Raw genomic sequence first — 27,464 nt, forward strand, 5'->3', positions numbered from 1 at the left:
CAACTTTTTTTTCTTAAAGCTAAAAATAGTCCATTGTATGTATATACCACATTTTGCTTATTCATTCTCCATTGATGGACACTTGGGTTTCTTACATGTTTTAGCTCTTGTGTATAGTACTGCTATGAACATGGGTGTACAAATAATCTCTTCAGGACCCTGCTTCCAATTCTTTTGGGTATATACCCAGAAGTGGAATTGCTGGATTCATATGGTAATTCTATTTTTACTTTTTTGAGGAACCACCATACTACTTTCTACAGTGGCTGTACCATTTTACATTCCCAGTAATGCACAAGTGTTCCAGTTTTTCTTGGAACTTTTTTTTTTTTTTTTTTCAGTAGGAATCATCCTAATGCGTGTGAGGTGGTATCTCATTATAGTTTTGACTTGCATTTCTGTAACAATTAGTGATGTTGAGCATCATTTCATGTGCTTAATGACCATTTGTTTGTCTTCTTTGGGGGAATCTCTATCCAAGTTCTTTGCCCGTGTTTGAGTTGTTTGGTTTTTTTGTTGACTTTTAGTTAGGAGTTTTCTATATATTTTGGATATTAATCCTTTATTAGACATATGATTTGCAAAACTTTTTCATTCCTTGGGTTGCCTTTTACTCTTTGGATAGGGTCTTTTGATGCACAAAATTTTAAAATTTTTATAAAGTCCAGTTTGTCTGTTTTTTTTTCTTTTGTTACCTGTGCCTTTGGTGTCATATCCAAGAAATCATGGCCAAATGCAGTGTCATGAAGCTTTTGTGTGCTGTTTTCTTTTAAGAGTTTTATCGTTTTAGTCTTCCATTTAGGTCCTTGATGCATTTTGAATTTTACCTGTGGTAAAAATTAGGTAAGGATTCAGCTTCATTTTTTTGCATGTAGATATCCACTTTTCCCAGCACCACTTGTTGAAAAGATTTCCTTTTTCCTGTTGAGTAGTCTTAGTGCCCTTGTTGAAAATAATTTGACCATTTATGTGAAGGTTTATTTCTGGACTTTTATTCTGTTCCATTGGTCTATACGTTTGTCTTTATGCCAGTACAAACTTGTTTGAATACTTTAGCTTTGTAGTAAGTTTTGAAATGAGGAAGTGTGAGTCTTCCAGCTTTGTTCTTTTTCATGCTTATTTTGGCAATTCAGATTTCTCGAGATTCCACATGAATTTTAGGATGGGTTTTTTTCTCTTTCTGCAAGAATTCTCATTAGTATTTTGACGGGGATTGTAAATTGCTTTGGGTGTATTGACATCTTAACGATATTTAGTCTTCCAGTCCATAAACACAGAATGTGCTTCCATTTTTTTCAGTCATCTTTAACTTATTTCAGCAGTGTTTTAAATAGTTTTCACTGTACAAGTATTTCACCTTGTTTATCCCCAAATATTTTATTCTTTTTGATGCTATTGTAAATGGAACTGTTCTTGTAATTTTCTTTTTTGATTGTGTATAGAAATGTAACTGATTTTTGTGTGTTGACTTTGTATCCAGCTACTTTACTAAATTCATTAGTTCTGACAGCTTTTTGCTGTCTTTAAGGTTTTCTACACACAATATTATATCATCTATAAACAGAGATCATTTTACTCCTTCCTTTCCAGTTTGAGTGTCTTTCATTTCTTTTTCTTGCCTAATTGTTCTAGGTACAACTTCCAGTACTGTGATGAATACAAGTGGTGAAGCTGACCTAAATTAATCACAGTTTACCATCCCAGTTAACCCCCTGGAAAATTGCAAGCCTTCAACAGACTCCAGAGTTTGAGAATAGTTATATCAGACAGATCATTCCTGTGTAATTGTCTTAAGTGGAAAGACAAATTTTTTGTGCTTCCCACTCAGCCATCTTCCCATAATCTGAAATTTTTTTTTAAAGATTTTTTATTTATTTATTTGACAGACAGAGATCACAAGTAGGCAGAGAGGCAGGCAAGGCAGAGGGAAGCAGACTCCCTGCTGAACAGAGAGCCCGACACGGGACTCGATCCCAGAACCCTGGGATCACGACCTGTGCCGAAGTCAGAGGCTTTAACCAACTGAGCCACGCAGGCGCCCCTGAAATAGTTTTAATAATCAAATATTTTATTAAAAACTGGTATGATTAAAACGGAGGCCTATTTTTCTCAGGCTTTATGCATTAAACTATACGATACGCTTTCCAGATAGTTCAATATTATTGATTATTTGGCTAGTTTTGAAACCAGGATTTGAATTGAACTCACTTTGCTTTTCAGGACTTTTTCATATATTTGAATTTTCTTTACAGAAATACCGGTATCAGGATGAAGACACACCTCCTCAAGAGCACATTTCCCCACAAATCACTAATGAGGTGATAGGTCCGGAACTAGTTCATGTCTCAGAGAAGAACCTGTCAGAAATTGAGAACGTCCATGGATTTGTTTCCCATTCTCACATTTCACCAATAAAGGTAGGATGGAAATTTTATTTTGTTGCTATGAATTATATATTACTTTTGTTACTTGTATAGCTCATGCTCAGAGAGAACTCTTCGTTCATGTAGAATTTCATCCCTTGTTTACGGTTTCTTAGTTATAGGGAATTGCATAATATTTATTAGCATTCTAAAAACATTTTTAAGGATATATTTTATAAATGAATTTTATTCAGTGATACTATCATTAAGCCTAAAAATTCCCACAAAGGAAATAACTATTACATTTCAAATACTACACATTGAAGTGTTTAAAATGTGTTTTAAATATTAGTAGGTACAGAAGAAGAGCATTAATACTAACATTAACTCCCTTCAGAAATAACCACAGTCCTTGTTTCTTCTAAAGCTCTAGCACACATTTAGATGTCCAATCAGTATATTATTTATTTTTCTGATTTTACATTTTATATAAATGAATTATAGTGCATATAATGTCAGTTTGACTTTTTTGCTCAACAATATATTCCTGAGATTGTTTTCACTGCTCTGGAGTTTTTTCTTTTATTAATACACTATAATTTATCTTACTTTTGATGGATATTGAATTATTTTCAGAATATTATGAATATAAAAAGTGCTATTTAAAACATAGGTTATGTATACATATCTTTGTGGATAACACTAGATTATTTTCCAGGTAGTTAAATAATTTACATTTTCAGCAGCAATAAAAAGAGTTTTAACTGATCTGTATTTTTATCAGTACCTGGTATTCTTATTTCTGCCATTGTTTGGGACTTGAAATAGTATCTCATTGTGATTTTAATGTGCATTTCCCTGTTTGATAATGTGGTTGAATATATTTATTACTCATCCAGGTTTTCTATTCTATGATATAACCTCTCAAGATTTTTGTTCCTTTTTGTCTTTGGTGTCCTTTTTACTGATCTTAAACATTTATATATTTAGAGTAAGCAAGCGAGTAGAGGGAGGGGCAGAGGGAAAGGGAAGAGAATCCTCAAGCAAACACTGCTCTGAGTGTGGAGCCCAAGGTGGGGATTGATCCCAGGGCTCTGAGATCATGACCTGAGCTGAAATGAAGAGTCGGCCGCTTAACCAACTGAACCCTCAAGTGTCCCTACAAGTTCTTTATATATTCTGGATACTAATCTTTTGTTGGTTGTATGCATTGTGAATAAGGATTATTTTTTCCTAGTAAACTGTAACCTGTGTTTTATAATTCTCTTTGAAGGATGATTTAGTATTTCTAGTTAAGATTTTTAATGGTTGTACCATTTAGATTTTTCTATTAATAGTTTTGGTAGGTTATTTTTTCTAGGAATTTGTCCATTTTATATTTATTTCAAAATACTGTTATTAATATGCTGGGGGTTTTGTCTAAAGCATATTTAGGTATGGCCCCCTTTTCATTCCTCATAATGTTTATTTGTGCTTTGTTTTGTTTTCTTCCCCTTGACCATTCTTGCCAAAAGACGGTCTTTTCAAAGATTCATCTCTTTTTAAAAAAATCTTCTTGTGTCCCTCCCCCATGTGCTGTCATCCTCACCCTCCCTGTTTTCACACACACATCTACCCACATAATATATGTGTTCCATGTAAATCTATAAATAGAAATGTGTGGATAACCTACATATTAACTAAGGTTGTGTTTGGTAGAAGCAAGCTGACCTTCCCTTGGAAGGCTAAATAAGAGATACAGAGAGGAAGAAATTGGTGGCTATTAGTGACAGACAGTTCTTGTATCTTATCCCCCTTCTCCTCTTAACAGTGTTTTTTCTCTTCTGCTTTCTTTGAGTTTATTCTGTTTGGGTTTAGCGGTTTTACTGGTTTTTTTTTTTTCCTAGTTTCTTTAGTTACATATTATAACAGTATTTGCCTTTTCTAGTAGTAGTGGAGTTTGTAAACTTTCCTTTAAATATCACTTGTATCAGCAAGTTTTAACATGTAATTTTTTTAAATCATTGTAACAGTTTCTTTTATTTCCCTTGTGATTTTATTTGCCCCATGAGTATGTTTCTTAATTTTTAAACATAGTGATACAGGCAGTTTGGGTCTGAGAACCCAGAAGTGGGGGTCCTTCAGGACCAGCCAAGAGAGTGCTTGGCTTTGTGCAGGGTAGAAATCAAACACGAGCTGGAGAAAGTGAAGGCAGAGTCGAATGAATAGCCCAAGTGACAGGTAGAGGATAGCAGCTGGAGTATCTGGAAGACTCAGGAAGGAAAGGAGAATGAGTCTCAGCACTTGGGGCTCAGACTTTGTATTTGAAAGGGGTCCAGGATAAGTGGTTCTTCAGGAATCCAGGGTAGGGGCTCATCAGAGGCGAATAACAGGTGAATAATGGGTGTTATTTTAGAAATCATTGAAAGTAGAAGGTATTGATGCCAGAGTCAGCTGCAGTTTTTCAGAGCTAACCTCCTGGAACGTATTTAGGATCTGACTCTTCTTAGATGTTATCAGGTGTTTGGGGGCCTGCGACAAACCTCAGAGAATAATTAACTTTCTTGCTTCTTCTTGGAGTGGGAACATAGCTTCTTTGATTTTTACTCAGATGCAAAATAGAACATGAGTAAATGGGTCCTAGCAGAAAAACAGCAGAAATAGAGCCTTTCTAAAATGTAGTTCCTTCAGCTTCTCTAGCTCAACAGGAGACATTTATTCCTTTCATATCTTACTTTCGATTATATTTTCTCATGTCTTATCTCCCTCCCATCTTATTTGCTTCGAAGTTATGTGTTGCTCTTCCTTGAATAGTTATCCTAGAAATTTTAATATACATTTTTAACTTATGAAACTAAAGTCAGTAAATCTCTTCTGTCTTCATTCTGAATAATAGAACTTTAGAACACTTGAATTCTAAGCACTCTGTCCTGCTGGATATGCTGTTCTTGTTTATGCCTGTTTGCTCTTGACTGAATTAATATAAACTATTACTTGAGTCATAAAATTCTCCCAGGTAAGCATAATTCTTCGTTTCTGATGTTTTGAATTTCTGGTCATTCTGATGGTTACAAACTATGCAAAGTCAATTTGCACACTCTCAGTTCCTCACTCTTTTGGTAGGTTGTTTTGGTAGTTTCTTCCATGTGTATGCAGATTCTGACAGGGGTATGGGCAGTGAGGGTCTCACCCCCTTTTCAAAAGTTGAATATAAATAAACTGATAAATATTTTAGCAAATTGACAACTTAAAATAAAAATGAGAGTCTTAACTAATTTCATTTCAGGAGAAGGTTGATAGTTGCTGGCCCTTGGATTCAGTGCTCAAGGTCAAACTAGATTATAGGTTCACTTACTTGTGTACTTATTGTCTGTTTTCCTGCTAGAAAGTAAGCTTTAGAAAGACAAGCATATTTGTGAAATCACAATGAGGATGGTTGTGGTGAAGATTATAGTACACGTAAAGCCCTTATGGTTGACCATGGGCATTGCTTAACTCAGTATAAGATTGAATGCACCTATAACCAATATGAGTATCTGGCAGATGTGAACTTTTGCAGTGACTATTGTCAAATTTAAATTTTTGAAAACTTTTGAATAAAGTTGATTATAAGATTTCAGGGAAAAAAAATCAACTGCCACAATAATAGTTTTGTTTATCAAATAATACATACCTTTAACAAAGATTTATTAAATCTCTATGTTAGTAGCTTTGTTAGATTTCAGTGATTAATATTTTTATGGAGAGATACAACACAGTATGTAACATGCAAAAATAAAGAGAAAAATTAAATTTTTGGACTATTCTAAAAAAAAGAAAATGAACATTAGGACAAGGTGTTGAAGATGTGGACAAGATGCCGGTTCAGAGGAAAGGCAGTTACTGGGGAAAATAAGTAAAGTAGCAGGGTGATAATCAGAGGAAACTATAAAAATTCAGGAAAGTTCATTATACTGTAGCTTTGGGAACTTGTTAGCAGATGGGCTGATGAGTGGCATGATGAAGGGTTTGCCAATCTGAGCTGATGAGTGGCCCGATGAAGGGTTTGCCACCATGAAATGGGCTATGAAATTATCTTAACAGGATCTTGTGGTACTGGTGCTGATTCTCATTACTGAAAAAAATGAATGAAATAGTGATTGAAAGTTAACTTTATTTAGCCTTATTTAATCTAAATATAATTATGATTCCAGACTCTGAAAGGGAAACTTTTTTGCCAGTGCTGGGCAGTTTCAGGGAAGAAATTGGCAATATAATGTGAAGAATTCTGTAGAAGAAAAGGACACAGTGGGTAAATTTTCGTGGTATATAAGAAATCTTCAAAGAAAGTTTAGCTTTTAAACAGTTATGAATATAATAGTGTATCATAATAAGAACAGTGTCAAGATTCCTAAAACTGAAAATGAGCTGGGAATTAGGAAAAATGGTCAGAACAGTAAATTGAACAAATAAAACTCCAGCCTATTTCAAAATAGATTAAATCAGGATGAATTGTTAAGGAGGACAGTAGGTGCACTGCTTAGTATGGGACATTGTGTTGATGATTGAGGAAATTAAAGAACTCATATTTGGCTTTTGTTTTCAGTGGCAAGGAAAATTATGTTCAAACCAAATTGTGCAAAGTAAGTATAGTTAAGCAGGACTTGAAATTGAAGATAGAACAGAGTATGTGAGCAGATAATTATTTTAAATATGTATATCACCTAGCCTGGGTACATTTCATTCAGTAGTATTGAGAATACTAGCTAATGAGATCAATGCTAATGAGATCACTAGCTGTAGTTGGTAGTTTTTCAAGTATTGTGAGAAATGAGGGTAGCAAAAAAAATAGACATAAGCAAATATGTGCGTATTGAATAGAGTCTTACCTATTTTAAGTGGGTACTTTTGAAATCAATTTTGTTTTCACATCTCTGGAATATATTAAAATGTTGAATTTTATCTTTTTTGGATGGCCCTGGTGTATTAAGGTAATCTTAGAGTCTGCATACAATTTGACCACAAGATGGTGCTCTTACAGAAAGGATTTGTGTGTATAAATGAGCAGAGTTTTTCTAAGCAAATAACCAATCTGTGTCATCAGTCTTCTCAGCTTTGTCCTAGGAGAAAACTCCTAGAAGGAAACATAGGTAGTAATCGCCTTGACATAGGTCTTGGTGATGATTTTTGGAATCTGACACCAAAAGCAAAAGTAGCAAAAGCAAAAACAAAACTAATGGGATTACATCAAACTAAAAAGCTTCTGCACAGCAGAGGAAGCTATGCCAGCAAGAGGAAAAAGCATACTACTGAATGGGAGAAAATAGTGATGAATCACAAATCTGATAAGGGGCTAATATCCAAAATACATAAAGAACTGATTCAACTCAATAACAAAAAAACCAAACAACTGATTTAAAAATGTCAAAAGATCTGAGGAGACATTTTTCCAAAGACGACATACAGGTGAGTGACAGGTACATGAAAACATAGATGCTCAGCATCATCAGTCATCAGGGAAATGCAAATCAAAACCACAAGATCCTACCTCACACCTATTAGAATGACTCTTAACAAAAAGATAAATAATAAGTGTGGCAAGTAGGTGCAATAAGGGAAACCCTCATGCATTGTCGGTGGGAATGTATAAATTGTTGAAACTGTTGTGGAAAACAGTATGGGTGGTACCTCAGAAAGTTAAAAATAAAGCTACCATATGACCAGAAGATCTACTTCTGTGTGTATTAATTTGAAGAAAATGAAAACACTGATTCAAAAAGATATATATGCACCCTCTTATTCATTATAATATTATTTATAGTAGGCAAGATATGGAAATAATCTAAGAATCCATCAAGGAAAGAAGAAAATATGATATATGGGGTAAAAGAGAATGAAATTTTGCCATTTGGGACAACATGGATGGACCTTGAGGGCATTATGCTAAGTGAAATAAGTCAGAGAAAGATAAATAACCAATGATCTCTTTTATAATGTGGACAAAAATATTGGTGGTTATAAGAGGCAGGGTAGTGAGAAAAGTGAACTGTGTGTCTTTTGTTTTGTTTAAATTGAGTAGAAAAAAATTTTTTAAGTCTTATCTTAGTAGAGTTTCACATTTTGAAATTTAGTAAGCCAGATCATAAGATAAAAGTATAAGGAAAATGCCTATTACGTTGCATTTACAGTATAGTAGCTTTGTAGTTACTTAGTGATTTTTTTTTTAGTATTTTAGAATTTTAATATTGTTTTTCTTCTCAACCTTTTTTAGTTTTTCACTGAGATTATTTAATCCTTGCTTTTGTTACTATACCTGAAGACTTGAATAGGTTTTTTTGTGAGTTTGAATGGTAAACAAATAATTGGGGGCCTCCCTATTCTATATATATTTTTGAATGGTCCACTTTCATTTAATATTACATAATAAATTTCTCACAGTTATAAGTACTTCATAATTGTATTTTTGGTTATGTAATCATTAAATGGATATACTCAGTTTACTTAAGCTTTATTGTTTAGGGTTCTATTATAGACAATATCATTTTGTGGAAAAAAGTAAACTGCACAGAAAAAATATTTAAATCATTAAAATGTTAATAGTTATTCAGTGATTTTGACATTGTGTATTTTTTTAGTTCATTACTTTAAATAGTCTTTCCAGGTTCCATAATGAGCTTAAATTTTGTTTTAATGGAATAGAGTTTATTTTTTGGCTCTGCTGTATGAGTAGGGCCGTTCTAAAGCAGGTATCAGTGAGGAATTGGTCACCTTTGATCTCCCAGTCAAATCATATGAAACCATTCATGGTTTAAGTACACATATGGTTTTGTATGCATCCATTGACTATTAGGCAATGGATAAGATGATAGTTATTTTCATAAAGAAGCCTTTCTTAAAACTCAGAGCTGCTTTTTAATGTCAGTGGATTTGATTACAAAATCTGTGCCTTGAAAAGTACTTTTGCCAGTACTTAGGGGGTATATGGGATATCAGCGTTAGATTGTTTTTGAGCTCTTTGGCTCCCTGGGATAAGAAATCTGTGTACACAAATGGCTTAGTATTCATGGTCTGTGTTGTTATTGTTTGCAGTGTGAGTAGGAAATTTGCATTCAGCATTTGTGTACAATATCCTCATCCATACCAATCCAGAATAACAGAACCTATATCAGTTTTAGGGTTCCCCCATCTTGGATTTTCATCAGACATGGATCATCAAGGCACATCTTTTGGGGCCAAACCAATTATATAAACCACACTAGCCAGTTGTTTATTAAATATGTGGTCCATATTACTGTATTTTTTAAAAGAGGTTTAATTTTTTTTTTTTCCTTCAGAGGATTCTAAGTTCTCTGTTTACTCTTAGTGTTTTCCTCTGTTGCTTTACCCCCAAATGGACAGGACCAGTCTGTCTAGGGTCACAAAATTGCTAGCTACTATCTGCAGAGTCCTTGGGAAGAAGCACCAAACTTTGTGCTATAATCTCTGTCACAAAGCATCTTAGCTTTCAAGAGTCCCAAATGACTCACCTCTTTTGGGCATGTGTCTGTATCTTAGGGATGGAATCAGAGAGAGAGTATTAGCATCTTTGCTTGCTGAATCAGGATTTTCAATGAATCTGGAGGTCACAGTTTCTACTTTTCAATAGATTGCATTTAGTTGGTGCAGGAAGCACATAGTAAGAAAGATTTTTTGTCAGTACACATCTGAAAAAGTATATGGCTGAGGTTGGGATTTGTGATGTGCTTGTATTAACTTAAAAACTAAATTACTCAACCATTAGGAAGTTATCAAGTGGCATTTTTATTCATATGTTGTTTTAAAATGACCATATATTATATAATAATGTAGCAGTATTATCAGGGCAGAGTTACGAATCTATGGTTCTTAAACTTGAGGTTGCTCGAGTCACTTAAGGGCCTTTTTTAAAAATGAAAATTTCAAGATTCCTCTTACTCTAAAAAATTATGCGAAGGAGAGGGGATACCAGTCTGCATTTTTAACCAGAATCCTAGGTGATTCTGAGGTAGACTACTATGTTGAAAAACACAGACCTAGATATTAAATGTTAGAAAATGTCTATCTAGCAATCAAACAATATTATTTAGTTGAACCCCAGAGTATTATTTATGTAGTGTTGGATAAAACATGCTTTGCTGGTTTTAAAACAAAAAATTTACTTTAATTCTTTGGCATTTCTAAAAATTTGTAACTTATTAATCTAAGTGTTTATAATATATGAGAGAGATGATGGTAATAATTTAAGTTTTTTTAAATCACAGAAGTTCAGAAGTCAAATATTTATTTTGCTGATTAATCTGTTTTTGGCTCTAGACTTCACTTATCAAAGCATTAAGAACCAGTATAATACATAAAATGATCATGCCATATTACAAATGGATTTTCCTCTAGCATTAGATCCTCAGAGTTGAACGTAAATAGTACCTTTAAAAAACTTAGAGTCTAATTAATGTGAGCTCCTTCCTGATGTGGAAATTTGTATGTGAATGACAAAGGCTCCTTCAGTAAAATTAAACAATCAGAACTATTGGCAAGAAAATCCTCTTGTATATTTGAATTCAGTTCATATTTATAATTATTTAAGCAGTGAAGATGACACTGGATTTTACTACAGACTGAGATTGAAACTTCGTAATCCAGGGTTTCTCCACCCTGTGCATTAAATCAGGCATCCCCAAAGGGTCTTGGTAGTCCAGTGTTTATAACATCCTTCTTTACCTGCTAATCGACCTCACTTCCTGGATTTCATTCCGTCTAGTTATCAGCTAACAAAAGAACAGCTTTTGGTTCCTGCAGACGCTGGTGAAAAAATAATCATGAGAAAGCCATCAACCTTATGCCGTCTTTTTTGTCTGCAAATATAAACTCAGCCATCATACAACTAACAGGTACAGAGGGAAGATACAAGCTCTTTCATGGGAAGAAATTACAGAGAAAATGAGCATTTCTCAAGATTTTTATTTTCCCTGATCTACAAGTGATGCTGCTGTAATTCTAGCTGCAGTTTTTACCGATCATTCACCACTCAGCAGCTGGTAGAGAAGTAAGACTGCTTGGCAACCACCTGCAGGGCTGCAGAGATGAATTACATTTTCGGGAACAACACACTTCTATACTCTCGCGCCAGTCGAGGAGGCAATACTAGCTCTAGCCATGGCTCAGTAGGCCCAAAGCAGAAACATTGGGCAAAAAAGGGTTCATCAGATGAACTGCAGGCTGAGCCAGAACCTTCACGCTGGCAGCAGATAGTTGCATTTTTCACTCGAAGACACAGCTTTATTGACTGCATCTCGGTAGCCACCAGCTCCACCCAGGTAACATACCACTTGTTGAAATTATTTTCAATATATTTTTGGTTTATGTTTGCTTTGCAGTTGTATTAATATAGATTTCTTATTATTTAAAATATAGTCTTATGCACTGAAACCTTGGATGTGCAGAAATACATGTTTACAGTTCATCTGTGTAGGTCTTTAGCATGAAAGGGGAAACAAAAAATATTTTCTCTTTTGCTCTTATGTAATACCAAATAATACAGGCTCTGATTCTGTTGAGGGACTTCTCTAAAAATACAAACCATTGATACATAAATTACAGTGTAAATTAATAATGCTTGTCTCCTTATTTTTAGGCTGTTAAATGCTATAAAGTACAATGTCTAACCAAAAAAAAAGAAAACCACTTTAGCTTCTGTATGTCATTAGATAACCTTAGGAAGATTGTTATGGTAAACAAACAGAAGATACAGAAAGATTTTTATTTTCTAGTGTTTTGAGAATAAATTGAATACAGTTTACTGTTGCGATATACTTATATCTTATGAAGTTATAATTATGGTTTATTCAAGGAATTTAGTTAATCTTCCCATTTCTATAAATATATGTTATCTAGGGTTAATTTAAAAGCATTAAGCTTGTGTAACTACACAATTATAGGAATATTTTTTTTCAGATAGTCAGTTGACAATTTAAAGAGATGAGCAACACTAAAAATCTCCCAAATTTAAAAAAAGAAGATCACATAAAACCAAATCTTTTTGAGGAAATGAGTATTAAAAATAATGGGGGATAGAAATTAATAGTAATTTAAGTGAAATATTTATTTGTCATTAAAGGAGGTTGGGGGACTATATTTTAAAATACTTTCTGTAGATAATTAAACTTTAGTAAAAATGAAAGGATAAGAAATAGTCTAATTTAAAAACAAGGGGAGATTGCTTTTGTCCTTTCACATCAATAATACTTAATAAAATTTATACACATATCCTAGTGCATTTTAAAATAAATTTCTTTAAAACCATCTTTTTTTAATAATTAGAAACAGCACAATAAACTGTCAACAGCTTCTTTCTTGCTTTTGGTTACCAGAATTAATCTTTCAATAGTTTTGATTTAAAAATATTGTCAAATTTCTTAGGTAAGATATTGTATTTATTTTTCTAACATGTGTGAGAGAAATGGAATTACTCTGCTAGGAGGGATCATTAATTGTTCTTATATAGGCACTGATGTTAGTTCTAATCAAAACTTCAGAAGCAGTGATATGATTTAACTCTTAGATTGAATATTGCCTGAAGAATATAACTAACTTGATTTGACTGCAATTATACATACCAAAAAGGGATACAAAAACTAAGGCTTGGTGTTGTTAATTCATAATAGATTAATATTAAATGATACTTTCTATTGTTAATAGAAAAAGATGTGCTAAAAACTTTTAAAAACTTACATGAGGTTTATATAAGTACCAGTACTGTATATGTATACATACACACTACCACTGATACATAATCTTATTAGGGGCATACAAATGAAAAGTCAAGCAAAATAGTTTACATATAAAACTATTGAAACCACAGAATTACATTATAGTTACTTAGGAATTGGAGAAAAAGCTACTTATTATATTGTACTAAAATAGAGTCATAATTTCAATAAAAACTATTCACAATTAATCCTACAAAGCCATTTAAAATTTTATTTTCCTCCCATTTGGTTCAAATCATTTGTTATACTGATAAATGACTTAGTTTTTATTTCTTTCATACTTCTTTTTTACTTGTCTTTCATTACCTTTGTATTTCATTTTTAGAAGTATAAACATTAGGTCAAAGATTTTAGCTTTTATTTCTTCTGCTCTAAAGTACCATTATACCATTTTTCATTCTATATATTTTTCTAACTGATGATTGGGATATTTTATATATCCAAGTCTTTTGTTGTAACTCACTGGAATTCATTTTACCAGATAAAATATGATAGGACCGAGATAGAACATTAGACAGATTTAGATCTTGACTGATGCTAGACCACATTTTTCTGTTTCATCTACTGACCCATGGCTGAGAGTTTTTAATTTATAGCACCAGAAGGATTTGCATATTGTTAAAAACAAGTAGATTAATGAAATTTTGTAATTTATTGAACATATACTGTGTTTCTGTGAAGATAGTACTATGATAGTGTTTTGTTCTGTAATTGATAAATAGCAGCAATGATAACCAGATTTTCTATTTCATTGTCGTTAGAAATATTTTTTCTAAGATTTGATAGCAAGATTTAAGTTTGAATGTAATTCCTTGTAACTATGCAGCATGATACTTTCAGCAGTGTGGAGAATTGCTATTAAATCTAGTTTTATTAATTTGAAAGTCATTACCCTGATTTAATAACCCCCAAATACCTTCTGTAAATAAAAAGAAAGTTTATTTAGGGATTCATTTAAATTACTTGTGTGTTAGAAATATTCACATTCATAACTCAGATTATGTGCCAGTTTCTACTATAATATCTGGAATTTAGTATGAAGTCATTAATTTTTTTTTAATGTTAAGGAAGCTGAGTAGTTATAAACTTCTGCAAGACCCCCCCACTTCTAGGGTAGGGCTTAGCATATAGTTGGTGCTCAGTAAATGTTTATGGAATTGATTATTTTCCATTTCAGTCACCAAAACCTTGTTAGTTTATGGCCTTCCAAAATATAGTACCTAATGCTAAACCTCCTGGGTACCTGTTTTTCTTGGATCCACTTTCCTTCCCTCACCAGTGCCTTTAGTTCTTCACAGTACCCCATTTCTTTCTCTGTTTCCCTTCTCCTCCCCTCCATTCTTCATGTTTACTTCAGGCCACACAAATTCCCCATGTACCTGATTTCCTCACCCCTCTGGGTCCCCACACAATGATGTTAACTGTACAGTTTACAAACTATTACTAGTTTTTGTCATTTGGTTATATCCCAGAGGTTCACATGAATTGCTTTTTTTTTTTAAGGATTTTATTTATTTGACAGATAACAAGCAGAGGGAGCAGTAGAGGGAGAGAGAGAGAGAGAGAGAAGCAGGCTCTTCACTGAGCAGGGAGCCCTATGTGGGGCTTGATCCCAGGACTCTGGGATCCTGACCTGAGTTGAATGCAGACACTTAACCAATTTGAGGCAGCCAGGTGCCCTGGGGTTGTTGTTTTTGTTTGTTTGTTTTTTAATGTTAAGAGGAGTTTCTAGTTTTTTTTACTTTGTTGTAAGTTTTTCTGTTTTGTGCTTCATACTCCTTATGTTCTTAATTTTGAATAATTATTAAAGAAAAAAAGGGCCTACATGTTGTCAAACCTTCCTCATGTCTTTACCTCAGAATTTCCCCTATTCTTGCATTTAGGATCACTTAATGCCAATCTGCCCTGTCCTATTTAGCATACTCACCTCTTTTCCAGACTAGGACCAATTTTTAAATTCATGAGGGTTTTAAAGAACTCCAGTATTTCTAGTCTTTGCTACTTGATTAGTCTTCTTGGTGATATCAGTGTTTATTAATGAGTATAGTAGTCATATAAACTTAGAACAGCTGTGAAGTGGTAGGTCACTTTGAATGTGTGTTTAGCAGTTGTGCCTATATTTTGGACCACCTAAAAATCCCTAGCATGGATCATTATAAGTAGCCATTATAAATTCCGCCCTTCGCCCAACAACTGACATGCCAGGTTGAGCTGAAAACAATAAAGTTCTTTTCTAGGAGTGAATGGAACGGACATGATGACTTATCATAATTGAAGTAGAACAATAAAATTTTAAGAATTGAATAGTCTTCTTTTTAGAGGAAAAACCTGTCCTGCATTAAAATGCAGGAAAACACTTTTCAGATACCCATGTGTGGAAAAATATATAGGCTAATTTGTATAAAAAGAATACTGTTTGTGCTAAACAGATACAGTCTAGATTATCAAGGATTTAATTCTGTAGAGCTGTGCGTTGGATATATTGTCCAAAAATGTATTATAATACTCTCAACCTCATGAGTTAATTCTATTAAATTATTTAATATATGTATCATACTTAGAACAGTGCCTGGCAGCTATTACTAATATTATTATTTTCTTTTTAGAGTACTTAACTTTTGATAGCCCATGAACAAATTCAAATATAGATAATTAGGAATTAGACCACCCAGGGTAGTACAGTTTATTCAGACATTCAGTAAGTTGTGTTGACTGAATAAGTTAACTGAAAGTACAGCCATGTACTTTTTTAAGAATTCCAAACCTCAGCACCTTTAATTGTAGAATTTAAGGGGAGGTGGGCCTAAAGAGCACCTCACCTCCAATTCCCTGACTTTTCCTCTCCTCCCAACATTCCCTTTTGCAAATTGTTAAACAAGTCACAAGTAGACAACTAAGTTAACTGATTGTTCATCTTTTACCAAGCTTTCCTAGGTGTATCATCAGGACTAATTTTATACTCTATATCCTTTTGCCCTTAATCACCCCCAAAAGTCCAAACCTTCCAGATCACTCTCATTCATTTCCTTATCCTCAAACGCTTTGTGATGGATCACCCTTTTTTTCTCTCAGACACCTGGCATTTCCCTGAGGATACTGTTTTGTACTATACCCTCGCAAAAAGTGGAAATTTTGTCTGTCTTTCTTGCTTATCAATGATATTTATGGATGACTGTATTTCCTCTCTCTTTAAAAAAAAATGTAGATGGCATCAGATAATATTTTCCACTTCCCCTCCTTTTCTAGTCATCTGCATCTCTCTCAGTCACTCCTGCTCATTGATGATTTGAACACCTGGTTTACTTTTTTCTGCCCACTATTCCTGTAATTATTCTTAGTGATTTTCAGTATCCTTGTGTGATCTATCCAAAATCTTGACTTTATCAATTCTTTGATATCCTTATCCCTAGGAACCTTGTCTTTTCTTTCACTTGGGTGACCTGCTTAAGTAGTTACATTTAAAACCTTATTACCATTGACTGTACACTTACAAAATCTTAGTTGCAAGCATTTCAAACTGACTAGCACTTACTTTCTTTTTAGCTCACTTCCCCTATTACAGTGATTTTTTTTATAAAAATTTATCTTCTGAAGACCTTCAGCATAATTTTCTATTATCTATCACTCCTTTCATGCTTTCACTTCCCTCCTTGCCTCACTCAGATTCCTTGGTCCATGACTAAGAGTGCTGCCTTTCATTAACTGTTGCCCCTCTGTCTACTTCATTGGTAAGATTCAACCTTGATTAATTGCAATTCTGCCTCCTACACACTGGCTCCAGAGCTGCACATTAAATTTCCAGTAGTCACTGCCTGGCCCTCATTCTCAGTTGATGATCTTACTCTTTATTCTACCTTGTTAAAATGAACGATCCATCTGTATTCCTACAGCTCACCCTTCACTTAGTCCCTTCGACTATTCAAGAACTTCTGAAATTCTCTCTTCACTGCCTTACCTGTCTTTTCTCCTTTTACTGAATCATTCTCATCAGCGTACATACCTCTTCTAATACCTCATTAAAACAACCAACCAGAAAATCCTCTTTTGGAGTGGATTGTCAAATCCAACGATTGGTTCAAAGTTTTTGTTTTACTTGACCCCACAACAGCTTTTACACAATTGACTGTTTCCTCCTTAAATTCCTTTCGCCTTTGACTCTTGAACACTACCTTTCCAGTATTCTCCCAAACTCAGTTTCCTTTGCAGTATTCTCCTCCTCTTTCTACCACTAAATGTTAGAGTGCCTCAGGGCTCAGTCCTTGAGCTTCTGTCTTTTTATACTCACATTTCAGGTGATCTCATCCAGTCCTGTGCCTTTAAATAAATCAGTATTTGTATCTTTAGCTCAGAGCTAATCCTCGTACACTAGACTTGTATATTTAACTTCCTGTTCAGTATCTCCTCTTGGATTAAATATCTGAAAGTTAACATGTCAAAAACAAGTGCCTAATTTTATTGTTCTCCCCATCATTTTCTTTGATCATCACTCACTGAGATGCTGAAGATAGAAACTCTTGGAATCGTTTTCTGTTATTTTTTCCTTTGGTCCACATTCAGTCTAACAGCAGATCCTCCTATTGGCTCTGTGTCCAGGATATATTTATAATGTGGCCACTTTTTAGAATTTCCAGAACTACTAGCTTTAAATTATTTAATTTGTTGCCTGAACTACAGCAGTAGACCTCTTACTGGTCTTCCTATCTCCATTCTTTCAACAGTCTGTTCACCCGTTAGCCAGCGTCATCCTTTGAGAATGTCAGTACTTTATTTTTAACCCTTCTGTGGCTTCTGATCCAATTTATAGTAAAATTCTAAATCTTTCTTAACTACAGACCAAAATGCCTATATGATCTCACCCCAGAAGTACATCCAGTCATGTTTGCTACTGCTCCTTCACTTACTCTACTCTGGTTATACTGGCCCTGTTCCTGTTCCTCAGATATATCAGATGTGACCATCTAAGAGCCTTTATCTTGATGTTCCCTTCTTTCCCCTAGATATTCTCATGGTTCATTCCCTCACTGCCTTCGGATATCTCCTTATCTGTGCCTTTTCACAGGGCCTTCCAAGATACTTATCTTAGGTTGCAGGTTCTCTTTCACTCCAAACATTACTGTCTTCTTACCTTTACAGAATTGTTTCCTTATAGTATTCAATACTGTCTGATTTTTTACTATTACAAATTTTTCTGTCCATCAGAATTTTTCCCTTAGACCTTCCATGAACCATATATCACCCTTTATCTAGTGTTATTCTGATCCTCTAGCTGATGATTCTCTTCCTCTTTACCCCTCTGGGAAGAGATACTCATGAGGAGGTGAGACAGAGAAAAAAGAGAGAAACCATTCAATTTCATTATAATTAGGATGACTGTGTAACTCATCAACCAAACTGGAGTACTTTTGATGGAAAGAGAAAACTATTAATAAGTAAAGTGGGACAGCAGGCATAAATATAGACTTACCAGGCAAACAGAGGCGTATGGTACATCATTTATAGCCATTTATCTGCTGATTTTTCTCACCAGGCAGCAGGTCTGAATAGTCACATCAAGACATCTCCACCTTGGACCGTTTTGAATTGGCCTAACCTTCCTCAATACATGTTTCATACATTTAGACTAATGCCTAATGACAGTTGTATTTTGAAGTGTTATGTCAAATTTATATATTTTTCTTCACCTCTAAGGAATGAAATTGGTTATATTCAGCAATATATTGCCTTTGTATTAAACTAGAATATGTAGAAAGTAGGTAGACAGTCCTCTTAAACTACTTTGGAAATGCTGATCCTGGTAGGATAGTTTCTGGGGGAATAGTTAGAAATAGTCTCCTTTGGGTATTGACAGACCAAGAAACCAAGGTTAGGATAAAAACTCTTCTATACTGGTTGTGAGGTGCTGCCTGTTGGCAAAGTTTAATTGCCTACTCAAAAGGCCACTAAAGCTGAGTGGTAAGATTGGTACCATGACTCAGATTTAGAAATTAATTGTTCCCTTTTTCACCTGAAGAATATTATGGAATTTCTTACAGGGAATCTATATTTACCCACTAAAAATTTGTGCAAACAATGTTTAAGACCCAGTCATTTGTACAGTAGGACACTTTAGAAAAGTGTAGAGATGAAGATTAAACAAACAAAAAAAATTGTTACAATGGTTATATAAGCCTTTTAAAAATACCAAATTGACCATACAGTCCAGCATTGCACTCCTTGGTATTTACCCAGATGTGTTAAAAACTTATGTCCACATGAAAACCTCCACACATGTTTATAGCACCTTTATTTATGATTGTCAGAACTTGCAAGCAACCAAAATGTCCTTCAGTGGGTGAATGGATAAACAAACTCTGGTACCTTCAGACAGAGGAATTGATTTATCACTAAAAAGAAATGAAAAAACATGGAGGAACCTTAAATGCGTGTTACCAAGTGGAAGAAGCCAATCTGAAAAGGCTAGGTACCCTATCCTTTTAACTATATGACATCCTGGAAAAGGGAAAACTATGGAGACAGTACAAAGATTAGTGGTTTCCAAGGGTTAGGGAAGAATGATGATGAATAGGTAGAACACAGAGGACTTTTAGAACAGTAATACTATTATTCTCTATGATCCTATATTGGTAGGCAAATGACATTATAAATTTGTTACAACCTATAGAATGTCCAAGAGTGAACCCTGAACTATGAACTTTGGATAATAGTGGTGTGTCAATGTAGCTTCATCATTTGTACAAATGTATCACTCTGGTGGTAAATGTTGATGATAGGAAGACTAGCATGTGTGTGGGCATAGGCTATATGGGAACTCTGTACTTTATCCTCGAGTTTGCTTTGAACCTAAAAACTGCTTTAAAAAATAAAGCCTATTAAAAAAATAGTATCTTAATGGAGATTCAATTGGCTATAGCTTAAAGAACTAAATAAATGAAATTTGTTTATGTAAGTTCTTTATAAATAGGAAGTGTGTTGTATTCATCTTTGTTAACTTCTGTATAGTGTCATGATTGTTAGATGGCCCTTTTGTCAAGGACAGATAGGTAAAAAGAAATTTCAAAAGCTGCAGCTTATATATTTTTAATATATTCAAACAGATTTTAAAGTTAATCTTTAAAATAATGTGTTAACAGTGCTGAAAAATTATCCACTTCTCATGAGGTCAAGATAAGATATTCAGCCTTTGTAACATTTTTGCCTGTATTTTCAAGCAGTGTTTTTTTTGTGAGATTTGTACTTCATACCTCTTATCACAACTATAATCAATTTATTTCAGGTAATCAATTGGGAATGATTTGTTTAATATTAGCTGCTGAACCATAAGCTTCACAAGAACTGATAGTACAAGATGTGTATTTTCTTATATCCCCAGAAACGAGCATGGTGAATGCGCTTGAAAAATATTTGTTGAACTAATAAACAAATGTTATATACTTGTTTATTTTCATTTAATCTGATGCTGGCTGTGAGGAAGTTTGGAGCTTCTGAATATGGTTTGGCCACTATAAATTTCCCAAGCACTTTATATGTAGAACTATGGCTTAAAATTTTTTTAAAAAATTTTTAATTAAAAAAAGTCTACACTACAGGATTTTGCAAAATCATGTATATTTCAAAAGTAATCCAAAGCTCTCTGCGAAAAAATTAGGCATATGTATTCTTATACATATGAAGAATTTAAATTCATATCGTTAAAATTTGACTTAGATTCATTTTCTTTAAAAATTTTTTTCTGTGTTATTCTTTGTACTTCCTGGCACTCTAATTTAGATTACATTTCAGTCCTCCATTTTTAAAATTTAGAATTTTTATAAAGGCAAAAATAGTTGTTCATACCATGTGGAGAACAGTAGCCTACAATTAACACCTTATTTAACAAACTTTAAATAAACCAACTGATGTAATAATTTTACAGGCATATGCAAATCAATCAAAAAAGACTGGTCCTATTTTGTGCAAGTATAAACCAACTGGCAATGACATCTGGAGGTAGTGGAATTTTAGGAAAGCCTAAACACAACTTCTTCTGCCTCTAGATAAATGTGTTTAAAAGACTTTCTCCCTTGCCTCTTAAAAGGATTCCTGCCTATTAATTCTTTATCCTTCAGTAAACCCCAATTTAATCCTATATTTCTGAACAATATTTTTTAGTTTTTGTGAAATCTAAATTGTGGCTATTAATTTAGCCAGCTGTGGAGTGTGAAGCAGTTATTGTTATGACAGAATAGGACCAGTTGATTGCCTTACAGATTTTTTTGTTGGTCCTGAGAGAAATAACTAGGAATTATAATCTGAGATTTGGACCAAAACAGATTCCAGCTTCATTTTTCTGTATTTAACTCTGACTGATCTTGGTAGAGCTGCCTAATGTATCAAAGTATTACAAATTTGAAAAAAATCAGTTTGGAGGTATTTTGAAAACTGGAGATAAACAAGATGCATACCCCAATCTTCGGAATTAATTGCTTCATCTATGCTAAGTACCATAAGCAGGATTTGGCAGGGGGGTGGGTAGGAATGGGAAGCAGAACAAAAATCATGTCAGTTTAGGGGCGCCTGGGTGGCTCAGTGGGTTAAAGCCTCTTCCTTCGGCTCGGGTCGTGATCCCAGGGTCTTGGGATCGAGCCCCGCATCGGGCTCTCTGCTCAGCGGGGAGCCTGCTTCCTCCTCTCTCTTTTCCTGCCTCTCTGCCTGCTTGTGATCTCTGTCTGTCAAATAAATAAATAAAATCTTAAAAAAAAAAATCATGTCAGTTTAATCACTCTTCCCAAACTGAAAGGCTACATACAGTATAGAGCCTATATTCTTTCAGTTATAAGAACACTGCTTTATTGTATAAGCTTTTTTTATAAAAATATTTTAAATAACAATAGATGAAATTTGAAATTTCTATATGTATTATTTTTTTATTTTCAATTCCATGACCTTATGGGAGGAGTTGCATATTTTTTTATCATAGATAAATGAAGTTTTATTGGAACACAGCTTTGTTTGTGTATTGGGTATAGCCATTTTCAAGCTACTGTAGCACTAAGTTGGGTAGTTGCAACACAGAAACATGGCCCATAAAGTCTAAAATATGTATTATCTGGCCCTTTTTAGAAAATGTTTGCCAATCCTTGAGCTAAGGATTGAACAAGTATTCTGTTTCTTTTGGGGGGTATTATATATTGTCTTTGCAGTAAAACATGATTGTAACAAGAAGGACCAAATAACTCTTTATAAAGTATTTTGAAAAGACAGTGTAGCATACTGGTTGAGCAGACTGTTGTTAGAGGATAATGCCTGAGTTTAAGTTTCTATTCTGCTATTTACTAGCTGTGGCACTTTAGACAAATACATCTAAATTCTTTGAATCTCTTTCCTCCACCTGTAGAAAATAGAGATGAAAAAGTGTTATCCACATCAAGATTTAGTGGAAATTAAATGACACAGTATAAGCAAAGCCCTAATAATACCTGATAATCATCATTACCATCTTCATTACCACCATTATTTCCATAAAATATTATGTTTTTTTAAAGTGAGGAATCTAGAGGTAGGAGAAGCAATCTAATTATAGAATGGTAAAGAATTATGTTTAGCCACAGGCTTGGTAACCTTGACAGGGTGTCCAGCGAGGAAAATAGGAACCACAGCATTTATTTGAACAGAATGTAATGTTGGGGGGGAGGGTGCTTTAAAAAAAAACAATTTGGAGATTTGAAAAGGAAAAGTGAAACACCAAAGTAAAACAGATAGTAACCATAGGAAGCAGCTGCCACATGTGGTAGGGACCTAGAAACAAGTTGAAATTAGTTGAAACCTAGAAATTTGGAAGATGGGCACCACAGCTTTTAAATATAAGCCATCAGTGAAAAATACTTACTAATACGGTTTTTAAAAGAGAAGAGGGGCACCTGGTGCGCTTAGTTGGAAGAGCATGCAACTTTTGATGTTGGGTGGTGAGTCTGAGTCCCACATTGGTTGTAGAGATTACTTAAAAATAAAATCTTTAAAAATAAAAAAAGATGAAAATGTATTGAGCAAATGTACCTAAGCAAGACGTGTTTATTTTCAAATAGGACATTATTAGGCAATTAGCTACTGCTAGGTAGAGAAAAACACGAAACTGGCAATTTGGGGGCACTTTCATATTTTTGAGACTTCTGTCCTAAGTTCATCAAATGATAGAACATGTTGAACACCTGATTGGTAGTGGCTCCCCATGCACACAGAAAAATCTTTTTGCAATATCTCCTGCATATATTTGATACTTGAATAAAGTCATGAAAGAACTAATGGAATTGAGCCATGTGGATATCTGAGGCAAAAGCATTCCTGGCAGAGAAATAGTAAGTAAATAAAAGACTGAGACCAAAACATGTTCAGGCTATTTGGAGAACAGCAGGGAGGTCAGTATGGCTGAAACAGTAAGTGGTAGGAGCATAGTAGAAAGGCAACAGGGGCTGGAATCATTATAGACTTCTAGAAGAATGAATAGAATAGGGTAAATGTGTGATTACTAGAAAGCATTGAGGGTGCATTTTATATTAGTAATCATGAACTCCATGGCTGTGTAGGTTTCTCTAACCATTTTCTGGTTTAAAAATCAGGATAAAGTATATTGCAGTTTGTAGTTTCATACCTACTTGTTAATTATGTAACCATATCTTTAAATCCAAGTTTAAGATCTCTTTACTTTAAATTTTTAGTGGTTGTTGATTCATCCTTCTACCAGTACAAAGTGAACGAGCTGAATGCTGATAGAATACCATCTTTTAATAATAAAGGGATGATAAACTTTAATTCATTATCGTGAATCTTGCCAGCAGAAATAGATTCGCAGACTAGGTAATCTGTGTGAAGTAACAAAACTGTACCCGTGTTTCTATAATAAGATTATTAATCACTGGATCTATTTTCTGATCTCTCCTTTGTTATTTTAAAATCAAAACTTTGTAATTTAACACCATTAGTGATTTTTTTAAAAATGTACCTGGTTTACTGATGTTTGCTTCTGAGATAATTATGATGTGGATGTCACATGTAGCTGGTTCAGATAACATTTTTCCCCCTGCACCAGGGGGGAGAGAGTCAGACTTAAATAATGAAAAATACCTTTATTCTAAAGATACTAGACCCCTGTTCAGTACAGTGATTGCCAAGTAGAGTTTTGATAAATCTGCTCTGCTGTATTCTTCTATAAACATTGCCGGATTTTTTTGTTTTCTGCCCCCTTCTAAACAGCTTCTTTGACGTTTGATCAGAGAAGCATATCTCATTATAGCATAGTAATCTTTAAACAAAGGAACTTGGATTAAGAATATTAACTATGCTATACAAAAATGAAATAAGGTACTTATTGACCAACAGTGGCACAAGAGTAATTGCTTTTCCTTGTTATCTAAGGTATTAACAAAAGATTTGCTAATTCATGTATTTCATTTTCCCTAAATTGTGTATATTCTAAGCTCAGTTTACCTCATTCATATAACACGTCAATGTAAATTATCCTGTAATATGATTTCAGTTATCTTTCTTCAGATTTTTATCTTATTCTATGAAAATCATTTTAATAATTTAGCAATAAAAATGTATTCAGATAGCCTTGCAAATCTTTTATGCTAGGGTCTATGATGTAAAAGATCATTTTTAATAGCCAAAGTGGGTGGTTTTTTTTTTTTTTTTAGATTTTATTTATTTATTTACTTATTTGGCAGACACAGAGAGAGAGAGAGAGAGATCACAAGTAGGCAGAGAGGCAGTCAGAGAGAGGGGAAAGCAGGCTCCCTGCTGAGCAGAAAGCCTGATGAGCTCGATCCCAGGACCCCGGGATCATGACCTGAGCCGAAGGCAGAGGCTTAAACCCCCTGAGCCACCCAGGCGCACCATGGGTGTTTTTCTTCATAGTCCTTCCTAACTCCCAGTTTCCCATTAGTCCCCAGATGACACTAGGTGTACATTCAAAATCTATCTTGATTTGACTGCTAATGTCCATTTTCACCAAGCCACTGATGACCTCTCAAGAATCTGGATTATCACAGCAGCCTAATTGTCCTTTCTGTCTCTTCCTGTATCAGTCAGGATTCATATGCCCTTATAAGAACCACTTGAGCTATTTTAAGCAGAATGCGATTTAATAAATGTGGGCTCACTCAATGTACGTTCCTGATTGTATACTGAATTGGTTACACGGCTGGATTAGTTATCAGCTGTGGCTAGGAAATTGTGTGTGTTGATATGTTATTTGTTTTTGAAGAGTTTTTCAGCAGTATTTGCTTTCTTTTTTTTTTTTTAAGATTTTATTTATTTATTTGACAGAGATCACAAGTAGGCAGAGAGGTAGGCAGAGAAAGGAGGGGAAGCAGGCTCCCCGCTGAGCAGAGAGCCCGATGTGGGGCTCGATCCCAGGACCCTGGGATCATGACCTGAGCCGAAGGCAGCGGCTTTAACCCACTGAGCCACCCAGGCGCCCAGTATTTGCTTTCTTAAGGAAGAGGCCAGGGGTATTTATTGTTGCATGAATGGCAGTGAAAGAGGGTGGTGCATAGTCATGAATGTTGATATACAGTACACATTATGCACGTGGCTGTGCCTAATAAGGCTTCAGACCACTTCAGTGAAAATCTGTTACATTTTAAAAGCAGATTTCATAATTTTAAGATCTTACATTGAATTTAAAATGTAAACTATGAAGAAATTTAATAAGAATCTCTAAAAATGATTGTTTAAACACTTTCCCAGAAGCTGTCAATTTCATACTGTCATAGAAAAAATACTTTTAAAATATGTACAAGCCAGTTATTTTACAGGAATTTACAATTTCCTGCAATGTTCTTTGAGACACTGTTAATATTATATAGCCTCTGTTGTCATGGAAACAAGTCTCTGAAGGCAGCCTCAGAGGCTAATGATTCCATGGTGTTGCTATGGATAGAAACAACTGAGACTGTTGTTAGTCACATGGTCATGATTTAAAAAAAAAAAAAACCTCTTTGGAGCTGATCTTATTGAGTGATACAAATGGAGCAGGAAAAGGATGATGGTATAATAGTTACCATTGTCTAATGAAATATGTATATAAGATTTTTCAAGTTAAAATGCTTATGCTGAATTTCTCCTTTTCTGTAATAACCCAAATATAATGGTGACTGTATTTTGCTACCTCATTGTTTACATTAGGATCTAAAGCATGACATTTTCCAATTTAGAATCTTCTACAACTCCCCAGAATTTTACCCTGCTCTAAATCCTGCGCTTAAAATATCCTCTTACCTTTTTATTTTACTCTATTATCAGATCTGACATCTGTGCTGTTCCCACATCACTCAGCCTTCATTTGATTGTCTGTTATTTGTTTGGGGCTGTATTTTTGTTTCAGATGAACTAAATGAATTATTTTGTTGTTCTGTAATTCTTTGTTACCTGAACTGGTTATCAACTGTGGCTAGGAAATTGTATGTATTGATAACGTTACTTGTTTTTGAAGACTTTTTCAGCAGGATTTGCCTTTCTTAAGAAACTGGCAGAAGCTATGTTCTTTTTCAAACTACTTGTTCATTGCCCTATAGAGAGTGAAGTGAATTAAGATGGCATAAGTTGTTTTAGGATTTCTTAAAAATGGTATTTAGATCCTTACCTAAAGGAGATAGATTTTAGAAGAGACTTAAAGCCAAGGTTACCATGAGGTTTAAATGTAATATTAAAGGATTTATAGTTTATCATAAAGGTCTTGGAGAGCAACTGCCTAGTAGAGAAGATTTTTGTGCTTGATGTTGAAATTTGATATAAGCATTTAGCTCTGTCTTATTTTTATGTTAAAGTAGATTATTGATCAGCTAATATCTGACCCTGTTGAAGAGACATAAGGAAACTTTAGAGGTGATAGATATATCTGGTATCTTAATTGTGATGGTTTCACAGGTACATGTATATGTCCAAACTCATGAAGTTGTTTACATTAAATGGGTGAAGTTTTTTGTATATCAATTATACCTCAATAAATCTGTTAAGAAAAAACTGATATTACAAAAAAATAATTATAAATTTATTTTTCTTTGATACTGTGGATGACTGCAGCAGTTATTTTGTAGTGTATCAGTCAATTTGGGTTTGTCTGTTATTTGGTAATTGGATTCAGGTTATGCATCTTCGACTGGAGTTTCTGAGAAGTGATAGGTTCTTTATCCTATCAGGTAGCATGATTTTGAGTTGTCCCATCCTTGGTACTGGTAACTTTGATTAAGATAGTATCTGCTAGATTTCTTCACTGTAATTAATAAATGTTTTTAAGAGAAATACTTGAGTGGATCCATGTGTCCTATTTAAACTTTCATCTACTAGAATGAAAGGGAAGGTTCATTCAGCAGCATTGGAATTT

General features: G+C 34.2%; 1 protein-coding gene across 8 annotated transcripts in view; it reads left to right on the plus strand.

Moving 5' to 3' along the window:
• Positions 1-27,464, plus strand: part of DLG1 (discs large MAGUK scaffold protein 1) — a gene marked incomplete at its 5' end in the record, with an annotated part of 253,529 nt that overhangs the window by 98,454 nt on the left and 127,611 nt on the right. For 7 of the 8 annotated variants that reach the window (XM_080829395.1, XM_080829394.1, XM_080829396.1 and 4 more), the window contains one exon: positions 2,253-2,417. In XM_080829395.1, coding sequence (XP_080685521.1) covers positions 2,253-2,417 — 165 coding nt within the window. Of the gene's footprint in view, positions 1-2,252; positions 2,418-11,419; positions 11,654-27,464 lie in introns of those variants that run through there. The other variant, XM_080829401.1, reaches the window with a different exon arrangement.

This window comes from Martes martes (genome assembly GCF_963455335.1).
Source record: "Martes martes genome assembly, chromosome: 1".
In the NCBI taxonomy this organism is placed as follows: domain Eukaryota; kingdom Metazoa; phylum Chordata; class Mammalia; order Carnivora; family Mustelidae; genus Martes; species Martes martes.